Genomic DNA, 21,164 nt, shown 5'->3' with positions numbered 1-21,164 from the left:
AAAACATTAGCATATTACTTATGAAGAGCCACCAGCACAAAACAAGATATTATGGTATAGATCCAAGTCAGAGATAACATCCTTGTTCAGAATAACTGCAAAACTATATTTTGGAAAAGATGTGTACTTTGGTGGTAAAGATTTTATTAATATTATTATTTTCAGTATACTAGCCAAACTCCAGACAAGAAACAAGATATTCCCTAAAGCAGTTACATAGAAAAGGGAGTGTGCCACACCATTCTTGTTAATGTAATTAAAGGAAAGGGCTAAGAACCATAAAAATGTACAAATTCACATGGAAAATATACAAATCCGTTGTATGCAGTGACAGCTCTTAAATAACTGTTGAGAGCTGACTTTATAAATGTATAGTGGGAATAAAGGGAAGGAAAGGCTGTAATGTATATGCCATGCAGTACAAATACTGCTGTAAAGTCATTGCCTGAAAATTGATCAAATAAAAACAGAAGAATGTGCTAACTTTTGATCTTTTCCATATAGATCTAAAGTCATGATCAATTGGTTTCAGTAGGTTCTTTGAAATCACATAAGGGTTCATATGTGCCAAGTTTTATATGAATCACATGATAAGGTCAAGAAATACAAATTCCAAAGCTGACTTTATATACCCAGTCCACATATGACTGTGATACCACGATACCATATGTTGACTATAATAGTGAGTATGTAAATACTGTTCTTGAAAGGAATCCATTCAGTAAAACTCAAATAAAGCAATTATAACAGTTTCTACTTGACTGAAAATGGGAGAGAATAACATCAAGAAAATCTCCTTAAATCATTAAGGATGAGGCAGGCATTCAATAATTAACATAGCAGTCTTGATAATAAAGAAAAATTATTTAGAATTTAAGATTTGTAGTGCCAGACTTGAAGACTATTATAAGGAAGGTCATGAATTGCTAAAGATTAAAAAGCCTTTTTACAGTACTATTCTTTCAATTAGTGATATGCGGAAAATGAAGACAAGAATAGCACTTGGAGGAGATTAATTTTAATGTATTATTGTAATATTATAAACTGATCAGAGGAATACAATTCAAGGTGGTATGCAACAATAGCTACTGATTAGCTACTGAGTGAAACTCCAAAGAGAATGATATAACCATGTTGTCATTATGCTCTATTGCTGAGACCTTGTAGCATTCTGGTCTTTTAGCCTTTATCATTTATCTTTCCGTTATTATTTTCTCTACCTGGCAATGAAAATACAATCTAGAAGTAGCAGGGTTTGAGCACATATTCTCTTGTAAGGACCGCTTAAGTGTCATCATAAATAAAGCTAAAATTGTGCGCTATTTAAAGTCATCTTGTGGTAACTGAAGTCTTTCACTAATATTTTACTTGGTATTTTTGCAGATTTTCTACATTTTGCCTAATAACAGCTTTGCCCTCTTGCCTATGTATGCGTGCATTGTTACACACGTGCATCTGTCTGTAGGCACAAATGCTATGTATAACAGTCGTATTAGGAATATTATTTACTGTGTTACATTTTAAACTTTTTAATTTTATTTAATCAATTTTGTATGTAGCATTTTGTTAGGTATCATATTCCTGGAATATCATTAATGACTATGATCATTATTACCTGTAGATCCTGGGAAGACTCTACCGGAAGCTCTGGATTATTGCAAGATTTGGTTGCAGACAGTAGCAGGAGAGGTAGATCCTAAAAGTGGTATTCCGCCTCCTCTTATCACTGTGCAAATTAAAGACTTCCTTAATGGACCAGGTAAACGTTGCACTTTAAGCTCTATTTTCTGATGTAATCTATTTGCAGATATGCACACACAGACACACACATTAGATCATCAGAAAAATGTTGTATTCCTTGCTAATGAATGTGAAATTTTCCTCCAGCAATTACCCTGAATTGAAATCAAAGTTGAGGAATGGTCTGTCCTGGACCAGTCATAGGTTTAAGGTCTAATTATTTATTTTCTTCCCAAAGTAAATTTAGAAATTTTGCTCTTCAAGAAGGCTGAGGTTGGCAAATTTCCAACGGACTGAAACCTACCTGCTTCTAGCCCTAGAAAAACTGTAATTTTATTACAGTTATGTTTATAAAAGCTGACTTTTAAAATGTTTCTGAAGATTTTTATAAGGCGCCTACTCTTGGGTTCTTTGGAATCTGGATACCTGGCATTGCGAATTCCTACAACCTAAAGTGTTGATACTGTAATATTTAAAAAATAGTGATATTGTGTTTCTTTAATTAACACAGAATATAAGTGGTGTAGTATGAAGGTTTATTAGCATTTAATTAAAATAATGTGACTTGAAGTTTCACTCCTAGAGTGTCAGAAACTCCTGCAAATTGAATTATGTTATCCATTCTCTATTTTGTGAATTATGTGTTTATAACTACATTACTTTGTAGAATATAATTAAGGTTATATTAAAAGCTAGAAAATACATTTACATTTACCTATGCCATCATAATTCATTTCTCTTATGCATACTTGTTACAATTTGTTGAATTGTGTAACACTTCTTTTTTTTTCCTCTCTGAATATCCTTACTTTACTCAGCTTACAGAATGAGCTGTTAATCAGTCATTTAGTGAGCAATTCTTCAGTACTGGGTTTTCTTATTCATTCAGTTACCTATTCATACAGTCTTACAGCACACTACCTAAACCTTGGTCTACAGCAGAATTACTTATTTCCTCTGCATTGCTTCCTGCTTTAGGATCTGAGCACTACAGAAATACTAATTTACCTGCACAACCCTTCCATGGGTGATGGAATAGTATGCCCTCACCATTTCATGGAAGATAACTGAGGCACAGGGAAATTCAAGGTTTTCTCATTATATTAAGGTTACCGATTTAAAACACACAATTTAGTTTTCCAAGGTACTTAAAAATATAGAAATTTAGATTTTGGAAACACAGGTCATATTGTCTTTGGGTGAAGCATTTATCACTTCTGCATATCAGACCTCAGGACATCAAGTTGAACAACCAGAGAATGAGACACACATATTTACCCATTGACTATAAATACTGTGGTTAAGTAACCTGCAAATCGATTTTTTGCATGCAGGCAGGCAGGAGTCTCAAGGAAAGAATCAAGTACGTGAACAACCTCGTTATTGCCCCTTTTCTGGTTTTCTGTGCTGCCTTAAAAGCATTATTTTAAGGGAAGATTTTAAAACCACCTGACAATGCAGAGCTTTTGTTATATTGATCCCTATTTAGCTTCATTAAGAGGGCTTTGAACCTTCGGACCTACTGCATGTTCTACTGCCATTTGAACTGAAGGATTAATTGATAATAATAGTAGATTTTCATTCCGATCATGACCAGCACAAGAGGGGTAGAGGCACCTACTATCAGTGGCCTTTTGGTCACTGCTGCCAGACTGGTTTTCTTTTATTATTTTTTTTTTTCTTCAATTCTTTTGTGTCCTCTTTTCCCACATCTGGCAGATTCCCATATTCCCAGACCATTCATCTGTGCATTCCCCTTTTCTCAAGGTTCTCACTGTAGTTTCCTGGCACAGCCTTTATATTTAATTTATTACACACCTGAAGGTGTTTCCCTGATGCTCTCCTGTCAGTAGGACAGACTTCTAACTAAACTAGCAAACATGGAAGTTGGTACCAGCTTGCAAAGTATATATTCACAAGTAGTCTAAGTGACTAACCCATTCTCAACAATTCAGTCAGATCTCGAATCGGTGTTAAATCTCTCTCCTCCATGGTATTTGGCTAATAAGGAAACTGAAAAAACCCATAAATTAATGCATGAAAAGCTTCAGTCTCTTTATTCTCGCTAAGCATATAAAACTTCAGAGATTTCATCCAGGATCTCTTCTTAGCCAAAAGGCATTTTTTTTTTAATCGTCTTTTTGCTGCAAATTGGAACTATCATTACACACGACTCAACAGTAATTACTCTGAATTTTAATGAAGTGTTTTGCTGGTGTACTATAACAAAACAGCTCTGCGTTCCTTTGCAGATTTTTCTGACCTCAGCTGTTGCCACTATGAGATCCTCCTCAAATAAACTAACCTTCACCAAGAAACCTTCCTTGGGGGCTGGAGGTTTCATTGGATGACTAATGGAAGGCGCTTTCTGCATGTGATTGCGTCAGAACAGCACATGCAAGGAGTTATGAAAGCTTGACAGCTCCTCAGCAGGCTACTGGAAAATAAGTTACTAACTCTCCTGGGGGGAAAGTCCTCTAACCACAACTTCTTGCAGGGTGAGGTAGTTTGGCCCTCAGCAGGCCTGGAGAAAGTGTCTACATCACCAGATCCTAACTAAGCTGGCAGTTGTTTATTGAGGACAAGATCCTCAGCGAAACTCCTGAGAACTGTTGTAAGGTTGTAAGACAAACGTTATTTGTGATGGGAGACATCACAGTTAATAAATTGAATAAACAAATGCACTGCTAGAGTACGCTTATATTGCAGGCCTTGAAGGCCTGCTCTTTTTTGGTGAACATTTGGCAAATAATGCTGCTACTAACTGGCATACTTTCTAAGGACATACTGTGTGTTTTCATAAATTTATGTATATGTGTTTTATAACTGCACTAATTAAATTATTAAAATGCATTGGATGCACTAGTAGGTGCTACCTGTTGGGTACAGGTCATCTGCTGTTCTGAAAAGTCAGCACATTTTTAAAAGCTGTGCCTATGCAGACAAAAATCTGGTTGTAGCAGTTGGGATAACTATACAGTTTTCTGTATAGATTTTAAGTGTTCAAAGTTCAGTGGTTTAATTGTAATATCATTTTTCTTATGAAATACATTGTTGGTTTGCTGAGGTTAAATTTCAAATATAAGTCAAACATGCCTATGTTTTATGATGCAAACTACTATGCAAGCAGTCAAAAAATCTGCAAGTGGTTCCCAGTGTTTGCTGTGTTAGATAAAACCGGTACTCCTTGTAAATAGTTTGTCAGCTGAAGCAGATAAGTAGATAGTGTTCCATAAAAAATCGTATGGCTTCACCACACAGGAAACCAGGTTGTCAGTCCATATTAGCTCGGAGATCAAAAAACTACAGCAAGTAGCTAAACTTGGAAACCACTAATTAAATGAGAATAACAGGATACATTAATGCACTTCTTGCCACATGAGTTGATTATTTTGTACATTTTTGGCAACTAAAGAAAAATGATATTTCTTCCAGATTTAAGGTAATAGGATCCTAGGAGAAATAAGCATTCATCATCAGGCCTGTGGGAACAGACCTCAACTTTAACCCCACAATGTATTAAAGGACTATTCTTTCTTTTTCTACAGTAACTAATTATTTAAAATTTTTTAAATTCCATCTACATCAGTTTACATGACCGTCTCTCTTTTATATTCAGGCTGCTACTGGATTGTACATCTAATTCTTGTCTAATACATATAAGTGAACTATTTATTGCTTCAGCATTAGATATTATTCATTAGGTGAGGAACAAATATGACCATCTTGTTTTAACAGTTTTTGAAAATTTATCCTCTTTACCCTCTAGTCCTTTCTTTGGATATTCTTTTTTTAAATCAACTACGCTTTCTTAGGTATAAAAGCTGTCTTTTTGATGTATTCTTTCTGCATGCAAATGATACAAAATATTGCCTTAAAGTACTTACACATGCAAAATATAGATGGTTTATGCCAAAGTCCTCTTCCCCCAGCAGTTTCTTGGGAAGACATTAGGCTAGGTGTGAGATAACTGGAGTCCTTGATACTTCACCTTTCAAAATAATTTCTACAGCAGAAACTATCCAGACTAAGAAATGCCTTGTCCCACTGAAAGATAAAGTGAGAACTGGGGGATTGCTCTTTCCTGCCAGTCCCTCCATGGCATGGTTTGGACACTGCGAGGGGCACAGCACTGGGTCTAGGGTTAGGTGTAAAAAGCAACAAACTAAACTGCACCATGGCACTCTCTCCAGCTTTTTTCCCCCTATTTGCAGAGGCAACAATTGTATCCATTAGCAAGGTCAGTGGTTTGGAGAAACCTGGAAAATAGCAGCTACCAGAAACCCACTAGAATAATATCTCCAGCAGGTGATAGATTAGTTGGAACAAATTGGAACCATTGCACTTCAGCAATCCTGGTTTCTTTCAAGCTGTTTTAAAAATGTCGTCATTTTAATACACAATATCAGCCCTGCGGAACAGTCCACAGCAGGTTAATTTGAATCATATGATGTATCACTGCCCTCAGCTGACATGAGCTCCGTTCCATGTGTGAAGCCATAATAAATCCATTCCCAACCGAGGCAAATTCCCTGTGAGAAGGTGAACTAATCCAGGCCTCACACTGGCATGTTAGCCCTCCGTAATTGAAAGCAGGGCCACCTGTTCCCAGCACAGTTAGCCTATAGAGAGAAAATTAGCATTAGATCAGATACTTAATATATTGAAAAATCATTCATACTACTTGCAAGTTCAGCTGTGGGCTGCTTAGCATGACATCATATATAAACCTAGGAATGTGCCCACTTGATCCCAGTTTAACAGTTTTGTTAACCATGGTGTTTGTTAACTTTGAAATGAGAATTTTTTGATTTAATGAGAGCTGACACGTGAGAAGGGGAACTAGCCAGGGTGCAGACTTTTCTAATTAACTCTGGGTCATTTGCAAAACTTTTGAGCTTTCTAGTAGTTTTTTTTCCCTTTACTCTTTTACAAACAAGTTTTTAAAGCACTGACACTGTAGCCATGAAATGATATTTATTTGATTAAGAGGGCAAAGAGAAATATTCCAAACAGGTGTACCAGCCTGTAGGTATTGCTTTGGTTTTGACACATCTATTGTCTGTAATATCAGTGTAATAATGCGTAAAATTATCAAAGTACCTTTCTAAAAGCAGCGTCTACAACACTTACTTTAAATTTAGTTTCTTAAATGCCTAAGTACTGAAAATGCAAACTGCGCACCAAAGCCACATGGATAAGTTGGAAAATATTTTCTTGGTATGTTTTTCAGTGTATTGGCATTGTTTTAAAACTTATTTCAAACATTTGCTCAATTTTCTGAAATCCTCTTTCTTTTTTCATGTATGTCTTAATATAGATGTTTTATTCAGCAGCTAAGCAGATAAGAGAGAGTTAGTATTTATGGGTTCTTTTCCACAAATGTGCTCCATGACCTGCAACGATTTATTTCATCTCGCTGTATTGTGCTTCAACTTCCCTGACTCTCTGTTGAGAGAATTAATGTTTCCCTTCGCTAGGGTTTTCCTTTCATGGTAGTGCCTCCCAATACCCCCATTGTAGTTTTCAGCCTTGCCACCCAACTCTTGACACACTTCTGTAGTGTATTTGGTAGTTGCACTGTTGCTTAATTTCAGTCAACATCCTATGAATAGCAGTAACCCTCCATCCTTTATTAATGGTATCTTTGTTCTTCTTGACCTACAACAATTGATTTCAGTTCAGTTGTGACAATTTAAAAGTATTAATAGAATTACATCACACTGAGCTTTGTCTGGGATCTCAAACCCAGGCACTGGCTAGATAGAACTGTCAATGTCTTGGTGTCTCCTTTGTGTAATGTCAATGACATACTTGACATACTGGTTTGTGGAAGTAGGAGTTGTTACCGCTGAGGAACACCCCACATGGCTCGAGTTGATTAAGCTCCCTGAAAGCTGTAGTTTGCCATATTGGCCTCAGAGAGCTGCTTCTGTGGGGCTGCAGCACACAGACGGCGGTAGGCAGAAATACTGAGTAGTGACTACCAGCCTCTTCCAGACTAATTGGCATCTGTCTCACAGAAGCAGAATACAAGATGGACTGCAGATGGCCTCTGAAGCCTTGTCTCAAGTTTCTTCCTTCTTTTCCCTTGATCCAAATTGGGAACGATGAATTAGAGGATAAAAACAATTCGTTTGTATTCTTCTTACTTTTCAATTTCTTTTAATTTGTCTCTCTTTTGATGCCTGACCAGGGACAATTGAGAACAGTACAGCTAGTCTTTTCTTTACATGTCTGTCTCTTTCCTATTTTTATAAATTTAATTTTTGCAATTCAGCCATTTCCCTGTTACTGAAGGGCCACCCTGACTCCAAATCAGAATCAGGGCTCAAGATTACCTTTACCTTCCTCAGATTTCCTCTGTTAGACTCCTTACATCAGCTCCCAGAGAAAGAATATTACTGGTGGTAAAATGTTTCATGCCTCTTGTCTGCTCCTCTTCTGTTTAGGACCAGGAAATTCAATCCTCATAAGAGTTTAGGGCAAATAGTAGTTTCTTCTATAGCAGTAGTATTTATTAAGAAGTTTAATATTTTACAGCCTTCTTGGAGTAGGGGAGAGCAAGACCCATGTCCAACCTGAGGAAGAGACACCTGGCCTTTTCTATATTAGCTATGAGAAATAAAAGGTCCACTGCAAAATGAGGGGTATGAGAAGTGAACAAATTCTTGGAAAATGCTATATTTTTTTCTCTCACAGTTCAACATTTCTCATAGTCTGTGAAAAGATCCCAGTCTTATAAATAAAGCTTATAAATAATTTTCATGGAGTTTACTTTGTGGGTTGTCAGATTAAGAGTATACTATGATAGTTTACTAGTCATAGAAATAATAACCTGGTGTACATTAAGTTATGGCATATATTAGAATAAGTAAGAGCTGGGATTGACCTAAAGTAACTTGCTAGGAGCTCTGTTATTTTTGTGTTGCTTATTCATCCTTAGCCCACCAAATAAAAAGTCCTTCTGAGTAATATCATTATCCCAAGTTCACAGAATGAAATTATATCTTCACAGTACAAATCTGAATGTTATGGAGAACAAGGGTAAAATACTCATAACCTTGAAATCTTTTATCTGAAGCTCTAAGTAATAAAATGACAAAGAAAGAAATTGTTTCAGACAGAAATTTCAGAGTGCTGCTCATAGGTTTTCTTTTATAGATGTTATGATCTTGTTCAAACAGGCCATATTGAATCCATTGGGTTTTTTGTAATAGATTTCAAAATACATAATAAATGTAAGTAATATGATGACTAATGGGTCAAGTGAAGTTGGAACTTTTTAAATGAGAAAATAGCTGGAAACAGTTTTCAGGAAACTATTCCAGTTGATTTTTGGTCCCCCACAAGGTGTACATTAACATAAACTCTGTAGAATCGCCTCTGGGACCTGAATTCCCTCTCTGATTTCATTATTGCAATGTGATTCTTTTCCTTTCACTGTTAAGTCATCTCCTAGCGTGGTGGGAGCATATAATAAGAGTAATTTATTTATATTTATCTAATCTCCTTTTAACTCAATAGTTATTTCATCATTCTGTTTCCTAGTAGCTGTTCAGAAAGTTGTGAAGGGTAATTAGAAACTAGTAATTGACATACATGGATTTACTGGTTAATCTAAAGAGATGAAGTGAAGAAATTGAGAGAGGGGAAGAACAATTCAAATTCTACACTCAAATGCTACACTGTAATAAAAAAAATACTGCTTTGATATCATCTAGTTCAGTATGATTTAAACATAAACAGAAATAACTTACTTGAACGCAGTTTGTTTACAAGCAACATGGTCTCTTTACTATTTATTTGCTGGAAATAGATAATACCTAGCAAAATAAGTTATTGCTATTATGTCTTAAATCTAAAGAAAGTATTGGGGTATATAACTGTGGTAGCCAGTCACTAGTAGGCAATGGAGAGACTGATGTAATCAAGGAATTAAAGGTGGCTTTGAGCTACCTTTTGCCCTGTCCTGATTCCAATGTAATTTCGGACAATTTATGAGTTGTTTGAGTTATAGGAACCTGTGTTTTCCTACTGGCACAGAATCTTCACAGTGTTGTGTGGTGTGCTTCCCAAGGTGTTCAAAATCATCTAAAAAAGACTGTTATCCTTGGATTTTGCACCCTGGAAATTTTATTCCAGCTGCGTCTAGGTGACCCTTTACATTGCAACATCTCTTTGTAGCCCAGTTTGAGTGACTGGAGAAGCTGCTGAACATCTATCTTCATCAACTGCTATAAATAGCTCTTCATATTTCATCAGTTTTCGCTGTTTCTGTCCAACACTTAAATATGTTTTTCTTAGAAGGAATGCTGAAGTTTCTTTTACAGTTCTAAGTATAAATTGTAGAACAGGACAAAGACTAAAAACATGTTGATTGCTCAATTGGATTTTTATTTTTTCAATGTTTTACTTAAAATGCCAAAGAATCTCCTTACATAATCTTTCCCCAGTTGTAAAAATAACCTATGTCATTATGAGGTAGTTAAAATATTTGCAGCGAAAGTTCCAGAGTTACATTTTCTGCAATTATGCTTCTGGCTGCCACCACCTTCTGGCGGGGCTGATTCACTGGATAATAATAACTTAATACAAACCTTTGTCAAGTTATCAGTAATGACAACATTTTTCTGTGTGACACACAGTTTCCAAACAGAATACAGGGAAGTCATTTGCCTTTCTCTGGTGTCCTAGTGTCCATTTTTTTATTGCTGTCTTGCATGAGCAAGGTGTTTATGAAAACAAGTGACTAAGAGCAGGGATAAAACACAGGCTCAGGTTCACAGGTGCCATGCATGTTCCACCGCTGAGCTTCACCAGTGCCCTTGCGTCTTCTCTGCCCTGGTCTGAGGAAGCCCAAGAGAGAACTATTGCTCTCATATTCATCTTCTTTTAAATCTTTCTCTGTCAGTTTACTCTCTGGCTTTAACTTGACACCTGTTCTATCAACTTATATCTTAGCAGTTTGGGGGTTGTAGGTTTTTTTGTTGTTTTTTCCTCTTCTGGAGCATACTACCATAGGAAAGCGTTGGCAATAAAATGTGCCTTTGACAAAGCAGTTAGACATGAAAGCTGTCACACCAAGCAATAAGGGTCCTTTCCTCATTTACTAACTTACAGACTTAATTATGTAGCAAAGCCAAGAACATCTATTCCATTTGACTCCTTTATTACTACATCAGTAAAGGAGAAAATTAAGTCAATACAGAACTTGTTTTGAGTGTGCCTAAATGGTTCAGAAACCCAAATCCTAGTGCAAGTTGGATTGCAAACTTGGGTCATCTTAAAAATACTGCTCATTTGTTTGTTTGGGGTTTTGTGGTTGGGGTTTTTTTTTTAAACATTTCATTAGAATAACACTTCTTTCCATTTGACTATCATAAGTACATTAATATCGTGATGTCACATGGGTCTCTACTTTCTTCATAAGTCTCCTTTCTCTATTCAAAGGGAGGAGAGAACCAAGGATGTGTGCAAAAATGTAGGCAAGCGTGGGGGTATTCTTTAGCACCAAGAAGGGTGGAGGGATTTTCAAAAGTGTTAAGACATTTTTCTTCCCTTGGTTTTAATTAAAAATATCAGTACATAAATGTTTTGAAAAATCTTCCAAGTTGCTCCTGTGTGGTTTTGGATGCCTAAAATCTTGCTCTCTTCTAATGTCCAGCTCACTAGCTTTGATACTCGCCTTTCTACTAGGCCCACGTGTTAGCTAGTGTTTTGCCACAGTTTCTAGTTCAGCATGGAAGGCTTTGACACACACAAAAAAATATTTTCAGAAAACCATTAATTAAACTAGTAAGTGACAATTAAAATAGTTTTTCAGTCTTAAATTTTGGTTAGCTGTGGAGTACTACAGACTTTTTTCTAAGATTGTTTGGGGTTTTTTAATTTAGCCATAACAAATCTTACATGGTCATTAATAAGTTTCTCTTATCTCTGTAGAAAAAGTGCTAGTTTATAATTCAGAGACTTATCTGTTCAGATACCAAAGCATCTAACTAAAATTTAGAACCCCCAGATATTTTGGGGAGTCAGAAAGGTGCTTTGTCATGTGCCTGGAACCCTCTGAAGTCAGTATAAGCCTATGCTTAAGAGCACCTCCGAAGCTCTGCTGCTGCAGCCCTTTACCATTGTAAAAACTTGTAATTTACCTAAAGAGTGCGAGAATCTAGTTCATCAGTTTGCATCAACATTAAGAGTAGAACGTGATCCTGGACAACTTGAAACTAGGTCCTAATTTTGGTGAAATACTCATTAATCTGTGTAAAACCTTCAACAGTGTTTCCTATACATATTTATAATGAAACTTGAAACTAAGTGGTGCTGTTTTCTCTGAACATTTAAACTAGTTTAGATATATGCACAGAATTTTAATCATTTCTGGTTCTTGGAGGTGGGGTGGTGGGAATCAAACAGCAAAGCGAAAAGCAAACTTTTCCCCCTGCCCAGGGTAGCTGTCTCATTATGGGTGAAAGCCAAATTTAAAATGAAAAATTTTTAAAACTAAGTAAAAGCTGAATTTCTGTAATGAAGTGTAATGTGCTGATAAAAAGGGAGATAGCAGCAGAGAAATAAGTTTCAACCATCGTAAAATCCTGCTTCCCATCTGTGAAATAATCTGGGTAATTGCAACATCTCAGCTACTAAATTTATCACTGTTGTCAATGTTGTTCATATTAGTTGTGATTTCTAAAAATTCTGTAAGACTTTTAGCAGTCTGGGAAGTACCAAAATCCTTTACTAAGGAGACAAAGAATGTTTTAAAAATATTAAGTTATTCCAATCTCCCTGGAAAACAAATAAATCTAAATATACCTCAGTTTTTATATTTGCTTTTTATTTCACATTTCATCTTGAAAAGACATTGAAGAATACTGCATATTAGTTGTGTAGGAAACATGTTATTCACTCATTTAAATGTGTTGAAAATGTTCACTATTGTCTTTGGAGTTTAGTCAAATAGTTCTACTGGATGTAAAACTCAAGAGAACGTGAAGTATATTTTCATTCTGACACAAAAGGACTAATGAATTTATCCTCCTGCACACTCAAATAAAGTGTGTGTCTTTCAGATGGCTGTGGTGATCTCTGGGAAGAAACCAGAAAATAAGATCAACATTGTGACATGTTTCTTCCTTTAAAACTGTATATAGTGAAGATTGCTTATAGTACTTTTCATGATGTTTTAATTCAGATTTATTCCTAAAAATATTGTTTCATTTTGTTATACCATTGATTCAGTCCTTTTAATGAAACGGTAGAAGTAACATTCTCTCCACTAAATGCCTAATATTTTTACATTGCTTGAATAATTGCACTATAGCTTCTCATATTTCTTTCTCCAATTTCCTCCTACAGCTGACATAAATGTGGACATATCAAAACCTTTGAAAGCAAATCTCAGTTTTGTCAGACTTGATCAAATAAACCAGTTTTTGAAGAAAATCATAACCACAAATGATGATGAGCCCAGGAAGGAGTCTGCTCCGTCAGCTGGCGTTATTCCAGATGAGGATGTCATTTTGATAACCAAACACCCCAGTACAAAGGATTTGCTACCTGCAGTGCACACCAATGCTGCACAAAAGGCTTCAGTACAAGAAAACTTGTGGCGGGCCCTTTCTTGCTTCCAGAAAATTTCCATTCACACCGTTCAGATGGTTGTTTCGATGGAAACCATCCCACATCCCAGTAAACCTTGTATGTTAGTCTCTTTATCAAACCTTAGTGGGAGCCTGAATATTAAAAGTGGACATAAAACTGCAGGTAAGAGTTTTGGAAGTTGGAAGTGCTACTGATTTGTTAAGTGGTGGTCTAGTAACCATTTTAAAGCGTGGGCCCTTGAGGGGAACTCCTCTAGCTAACATCATAAATCCACAATAGAAAATAGCAAATCCCTGATAGACTCCATTACCTGAGTTTTCCTTTCAGTGAGGCAGCACCCAAGAGTGCTTAATTTTGTAGTTAATATCCCCCAGCTTGTAGTTACTAATTTATTGATGGAATTCTGGCTGGAGTAGTGGTTACAAGAACCACTATTCTGGTATTCTGATAATTCAGCACATATTTCAAAGGGCAAAATTTTGACAGTTTTCACTCTATAACTACATGTTCTTGTTAGGACCCTATATTTCTGTTTAGAAAAAATACAGAAATAATTGTTCCGAGCCCTGACATACGCTACTATGTAAATACGGGGTCATACCGTTATTCTTCTCCAGGCTTATGAAGTTTTAAATTTTTACATGCTTCCTCTGCACAGATGAGAGTCACACAGGGGAAATGGGCGCTCCAGCCTCATTACTGCAGAACTGCAAGGAAACTTTACATTTTGGGTACAATTAAAAGGATACCAGAGACTCATTTAAAATGAAGACATTTTCAGTGTCTTTGTAAACTGTTTTATTAGTCTTTTAATAAAACTAATAAGATGGTACATTTACATGATGTGGAGATGGGCCAGATGTAGGTAGTTGGCAGAGTAGCTTGTGAGGTAAAACGGTCTGTAGCTGAGAGGAACAAGTTGTAGGCCAAGCAAGGTGGTGATTTATTTCTGTTTCATCAGAAATATTTCTCCTCAGGCCAGCAACTTTCAGTACTTCTTTATTGTTTTAAAAGTTAAAAATGAAAAATTTAAGGTTCATAGGACATGAAAGCCTGTGAAAGTGCTGGAGCCTGAAACTCTTGATTTATCCATAAATAAACAGCAGTACAGGCAGGAACAGTGCCTGCATTCCCACGCTTTTCCAATCAGATTGCAACCCTAGCATAGAAAGCACTGCAACTGAGTAAAAGGCCTTTCTAATGTCCTTTAAATAGTTCTAGTTTTCTTTCTGTGTAATAATCCTCTTTCCTTCCATCACTTCCCCTCTATCATTTATATATTATCCGTCCCATGGTACATTACGGTGTCCACAGCAAGCTTTGATAAATCAAAGCCGAGACCGTTCCGTCACTGTACTTATAAAGCAATTTGGCAAACTCAGCAGTGTGTATCGCTTACCCTGGAGTTTTTCATCCTTCTAGAAGGAGGATGTACCTTGCCTTGCACATTAAGCCTCAGAAACATTCTGCTACAAAGTTCTGTTTCTTAATTCTTCTGGCAGTCTGAGGAAGCCAATCTCTTTTTTTAATGTCACAAGCTATACATGAATCTTCAGTATGTTTGTAGTCTGGCAAGCATTGTTAAGTAAAGCAATACTGATGCTGAATCTAATGAAAATGGAAATTATTCTGTATGAAGAACTTTCATAACCAGACAATAAATAGACATCAACAGACTCTTTTCACATTTTTTTCCAGTTAAAGTTGCCTTATCTTTGCTTTATAACAAGAAAAATACATGTGCATGAGGATTGCATGCTGTTGCCACAGTGCAATAAATTAAGTTTCAAGAAGTGTGAAAAACACACTTCCACAAATCTGATTGAAACTTTCAAAAATTCTTTTAATAAATTGTTTGGATTTTTATTTAAAATTATTAATTTGAAATTAAAGTGCCAATAGAAACCAATAGTGGAAATTATAACTTCAGAAAAGAAGATAAATTACTCAGTATGGGGGGAAACGGTGTTATAACCTTGTGTAAAAAATACTTCAGGAGAATACCACAGTTACTAACTAGATTTGGTTTATTATTGCAAAGAAATCATGCAAGCTAACTCAATTTTACAAAAAGGTCTAATAGCTGTGTCTTGGGAGCAAGGACTATTTAAATATGTCAGTTCTTCACTAGTTTTCTTTTTACAAAAGGTTTTATAGATATACCTTTTGAGCTGAACAGGCTTAATGTCAGATTATTTTTTTTACAGAATGAAACTAATACGCAAATACTTCACTGTGTCTTCGATTTTACAGTCAAATAACTATTGTGACCATCTGCAGCAGCTGCATTTTACGAATTATTTGCTGAACCAAACTAAGCACAATGACAAAAGTAGTCATCTCAGATGTACAGTTAAAACAGAGGAAGAAAAAGGAGCATTGCTTGCCTTTTGTACAGTATAGCCATCTGCTGTACAGATGTTATTATATAGAATGACTTCAGATACAATAATTGTAGAAAATTTTCATTAAAACCTCAACAATTTGCACTTGTTTACTTGAATCTGCATAACTCCCTAGTGAGACAACACAATACGCTTGGGGTTCCTTTGGTTCTCACTAGCGTTCTCTTTGATCCTTTTTGATGTGCTGACTTTAATAAACATAGTTAAAAACACTGTTCAAAAATATCATGGAAAAAACTACAAAGGAACAATTATAGCAGTAGAAACTACTCTAATCCCTTACTTACGCAAGCTATTTTTAGTGAAATATGTTTTTTTACACATTTTATGTGGCATTGTTTTATAAACAGTGTAAACGACCCCTTTTCCAGATGAGTTTTAATGTAGGAGATGAAGTTGGTTTGTAAGGAATCCTATTTGCTAGGAATTATTTAGCAAAAAAAAACTCGCAAGAATGTATTGTCGGTATTTTGCCTCCCTTATAGGGGGAAAACAAAAGTGCATGACCTTGTGTAATGCTTCAATTTTTTTAGCTGAAATTAAGAAAGAAGCTTGCTATACAACTTTTTTTTAATTATCAGTTTTCCCTCTAGACTTTCCTGGTTTAATCATGGAAGCTAAAGGCCTTCTGTTCCTTAATTTCTTAGGAAAGTAATAAGATGTAGCTTCTGAAAAACACAGGGGCTAATTAGTTGAATTATTTCACTTCTAACAAAACAAATTGTAAGTGTTGAACACTCACATTGCAGTTGGATCAAATTAAAACACCTCTATTTCTACATATCCTGCTGCACTGTTATACAACCCCAAACCTTTAGCGTGTCAAGGGACTTCATTTTTTGGACATTTTTCATGTTTTAATACAACAGTTACTTATAACAACATGGTTACTATTTCTGCTAGAATACTTATGTTCTCCTCTGTACTTATGGTGAAATCCCGAGTATTTTGGGTTTTGTAAAGTAACACTGTTGTAGAATGTGATGCAGTGTATTGGCAAAAAAACAAACCAAAACAAAATCCCTTTTTGAAAAACAGATATTATTAATTTTACTTTAGAAGAGGCTACCAGTATAGTTTTTCTGATACCCTTAAGGGCAGGAGTTTAAGTTGTACTGATGTTAAATAAAATAATTATCTGTAGTCATTTTATATTTTGTGGCTTGGAGTTACAAGTTAAAACTTGTACCCATTTCATACAAGCAAATAACAAACATTTGGCTCATTTTTGGCAGCTTGTACTGTTGACAAAAACCCCAAGTTCAAGAATTATCGTTAGACCTGGTTCAGTGATTTTTGCCCTCTGAAGTATGTGGCATCTTGTACAAAGTGGCTAGAGTTCTCGAGTGCCATGTACCCAGTCAGATTTGAAATTGCTTGGTACCACACACTTGAGGTATGTAGCTCACTCCAGAACACTCACATGCCATTAAAGTTGAAAGAATTTTTAGCAATAAATACTAGGAAATAGAATGCAATTCTAAACATATGGCTTTCAGTTAATTTAGGTTTGGTGTTGAAATTAGCACTACCTACCTGCCAAAAGAGCAGATAAATGAGAGAAGTTGAGAACTGTACTCTCCCCAGAGTGAAAGACAGCAAGAAGCCTGTAGCCTCTCTGTGGAGCCTTATTTTGCTCTGGCTGGACACAGGAGGGAAGTCTTGCTGTTCAGTGTCTGAACTGAGAGAGTTACAGACATAAAGTATTCCAAAGATCATAGACAGAATTCCCCAGCCCTTCGTCCTGTATACAGAGATGATTACTTTAGCATATAAATAAGGGGAAAAAATAAACACTAGTTGAGCATATGACAATCGCAAGTATTTTTACTAAACCTGAAAGAAATTACATACTTAAGATACTTTACAGAAATATTAAAAATTAAATGCAGCTATTAATTGGTGTGGAGCAAAGACCAAACTTCGTTTTGGAGTTAACAGACTCTCTCGAGAAAACTCTGCTAAGGCGTTGTCATAGCCTTTGGATGCTACAGATATGCGAGTTAGCCCATGGGGAAATAAAACATTAAATTAGATATGACTACCTAAAATAATATGCAGCAGTAACAAGCCATTTACAACACCCAGAAGACCTTTGTTACTTTTAGAAAGAAATATAAACTCTTTCCAACACTTGAACAATAGGAAATTAATTCTTTGTCAGTAAAAGCCAGAGGACAAACTAAATATTTAAATGGCCACTGAGGATTGAGGTGGAAGTGCAGCTTGTAGACAGCTATACAAATCACTAACAAACCTTAATAAATATTGGGTGTGGGCATCAGGGTCCTGTCAGATTTGACACCATGTCCCAAGTAGCTTAAACCCAACACTCAAGAAAAGGTGGAGACCTCATCAGGTCTCTAACATCTGGGATTTTATTTGTCATTTTGGCATACCCTGCAAGCGCAAAAGAAAGAGTAAAAGGGGATTATCCTGACAATGAAATGAGTTACTGAATCTTGTGATAATGAAAAGCAGAAGAATTCTAATTCCTTTCTATAGTCCCTGAGGTGGAGGTGCGTTTATAGTTCTGCAGGAGTATAATGTAGGAGGGAAGAACAGATGGCCTAAAATCCATGAAACAAGACACCACCTAATCCCAGGACTGAGTACCACTATTAATCCTGGTCAGATTCCCTACTAGTACTTTGTAACAGGGTTCAGAATTGCTACTGATGAACTAGCATGTTAACTCAGGGGAGGAAAAAAAGTTAGTTGTAGGTTGTTGATTCAAGACAGTGTGCACTAATTTTGCAGAACTGTATTTACAGTTGAAATAACTTGACTTCAAAAAGTTGACTCCAAATGAAATTAAATTCTGAACAAATACGGTTGTTTTTGTAATCTTTTCAGCTTTTATTGTGAAAGTAATTGCATATTATTTTGAGACTGGAATTTCTTTTGTTATGTGGATCCCAGTGCTGTATGTGGCAGTAGTAGGTGATACAGCATTTTCATGGTAGTTCATTCTGTAGAATATTTACATTCACGAGGAAATACAGATAACAGTGAAAGCTGAATGTTTTCTTTGCACATTTTATGCTTTCTGTGCAATTCCTCCAGTTAAATCTACATTTTGCAGCATGAGGTACAGAACACAGAGATTAGGCATTATTGGCCAGTCTTACGGACTACTTCCTTAAGTTGTTTAAATTGTTGACATACTGGCGACAAGTTTCTTCATTTTCTATGACAAGAATATTTTTAATGGGATGAGATCACCAGCTTGCTGCCCAAACAAAAGGTGCAGTTCCATAGGAAGTTTAGGTTACTGTGGCTGCACGTTTCCACACTCTGCCTTCTGCTAGCTCTGTTACTCAGGCAGCTGTTCATTGAGTTGAGTCAGGGCACTGCTCCGTCTGAAAGATAACCCAACAGGAAAGAAAAGTTTCCAGCAAAATCATCTCCTTCAGCTGGCTCACTGGACAGGTACACTTTAATGACCATGCTGGCACAAAAGAGAATTCAGAGAAGTATAGAAAGGAGGGAGGGGGAGGAAGGATCGAAGGGAGGAGAAGATTGGAAGATAGGAGCCTGGACCCATACTGGCCTTAATCCTGGGGAAACACATCCTGAGAGTGCAGGGAAACCTGTTCAGTTTGTGTGGCCTGGGTATATCTGTCAAGACTTGGACTCCCATAAGCATGATTCAGGGGGTTATAGAGGCTCAAACAGATCAGGTGCTGCCAGGCACTATCTTCAGGATGGTTATTTGTAAAGAAAAGTTACCCTCTAGTTCATGGACTAGTTAGTTTATTAAAGCAGTTGAAATCCAGTGAATCAAGTGTAGAGCAGAGGAACAAGACACCAAAGCTGTAATTCTAATTCAACTTTGTGGCAGTTATATAGGGCTACATTTTGAGTGGCATCCACTATTTTGTAATGCTTCATTTACTGTGCAACCATTCAATGTCTGATTTTTTTTGTAGTGCTAAGTATCTACAACTTTGTACATCAGTGACAGTTGTAGGTACTATCTCCTGAAAATAAACCACAGTTTTCAACCAACCACCTAAAATTAAGATGTGAAAATACATAGATTTTTTTTTTTTAAATTGAAGAACCTCTCCATGCCCATCTGTAAAGCTGGAACGAATGTTTAGTCACTTTTCTGAAAACTGCTATCTAAAAATAAAATTTTATGATACAAGAACCAAGTATTACTCATGTCAGTACAGTACTCAGTTTTGAAAGCTGGACTCACGGGTGCAAAATGAACACTATTTTTGTTGGTTTCCATTATGCATGTTTCTCTACTTAATTAGAATAAGATAGAGCTTTACAAATGTGTTCCAAATTATTCTATACCAAAGACAGCCTTGACCAAAAATGAAAATCCCTTTAGATCTTTACTTTAATATGCCCTCTCTGATCAGGCATCACAAAATCCAAAATTACCAAATCAACAAGCGAATTGACATTTTTCAGCTATTTAGTATGCAGTAGTGTAATGAACATTATGTACCTGCCCAGTTATTCTTTAAGGGAGATGAGCTCATTTCAAATAGATAACCATCTTTGACTTCTCTTCTGATTCATCACTGACCTGAACTCCATTTGAACCTTGTTAGACACAAAACAAGCAGGATTCCTGGCCTGAGCTATAAAATATAATTAAGCCCTTTTGAAATGATGTGTAAAAGAACATAGCTTTACCCCCACTATAACTACTACCACCACCACAACCAATAAAGTTAAATCAAGCACTGCCTGTAATGGATTAAAATAATAAATGTTCCTGGATTTTAGTGTTTGAAGTGTTTGAAGAAAACAGGCTCCCAGCAGCCAGAACTGCTGAATGCATGGGGACATTTATTAGTGACGAATTCAAGGGTTTGGCCTGTTTAAGATCATTACTTTCTGTTTACCGTGTGTTACACATCTCATGTTTTTACAGAGCCCACATGTGTCCCTATGTAATACTGGAAAACTCTCTTTCACTAAAGAATAGTTAATTGGTAATGTGTAAATATTGTTCTCGTGGGGAGAATGAACTATCATAAGATTCAGCTCGACACTGATGAGAAATCCAGTGCGGTCAGTGGATTGTTAACTAAATCTCTCCTGGAAAATTGTCCTTTACTACATCTCAAAATTTGTTTGCTACTGCTGTTCCCAGACTTGAATAAATTGGCTGACTCTTACATTAACTGCAGTATTTCCCCTGTAATTATTTTCATAGCTTTGTTACTCTTTCTTCTTAGAAGCTGCTTTGCAGAGGATACCTGTCAACAGAGCAGTGTAACTGTAGTATAGCTACTCATTACATGATGTATCTGAAGTTTTCTCAAGAGGAAAAAACCCACGTAGATAATTCTGTCAATATATTAGATATAATAACATATTTACGTATTCAAAGCTGTCTTAGTATCTTTGGCAACTTTAAACTAGCTACTGAAGTTGCAGATA

The 21,164-nt window shown here is 36.2% G+C and overlaps 1 protein-coding gene across 7 annotated transcripts in view; it reads left to right on the top strand.

The window, feature by feature from the left end:
* VPS13B (vacuolar protein sorting 13 homolog B (yeast)) overlaps positions 1–21,164 on the top strand; it is a 484,692-nt gene that overhangs the window by 376,882 nt on the left and 86,646 nt on the right. For all 7 annotated transcript variants that reach the window (XM_010577053.1, XM_010577052.1, XM_010577051.1 and 4 more), the window contains 2 exons: positions 1,622–1,759; positions 13,102–13,509. In XM_010577053.1, the coding sequence (XP_010575355.1) occupies positions 1,622–1,759; positions 13,102–13,509 (546 nt within the window). The remainder of the gene's footprint in view (positions 1–1,621; positions 1,760–13,101; positions 13,510–21,164) is intronic.

The sequence above is a fragment of the Haliaeetus leucocephalus genome, unplaced genomic scaffold, assembly GCF_000737465.1.
Source record: "Haliaeetus leucocephalus isolate CR32 unplaced genomic scaffold, Haliaeetus_leucocephalus-4.0 Scaffold555, whole genome shotgun sequence".
Taxonomy (NCBI): Eukaryota; Metazoa; Chordata; class Aves; order Accipitriformes; family Accipitridae; genus Haliaeetus; species Haliaeetus leucocephalus.
This window is presented reverse-complemented; position numbering and strand designations above follow the sequence as displayed.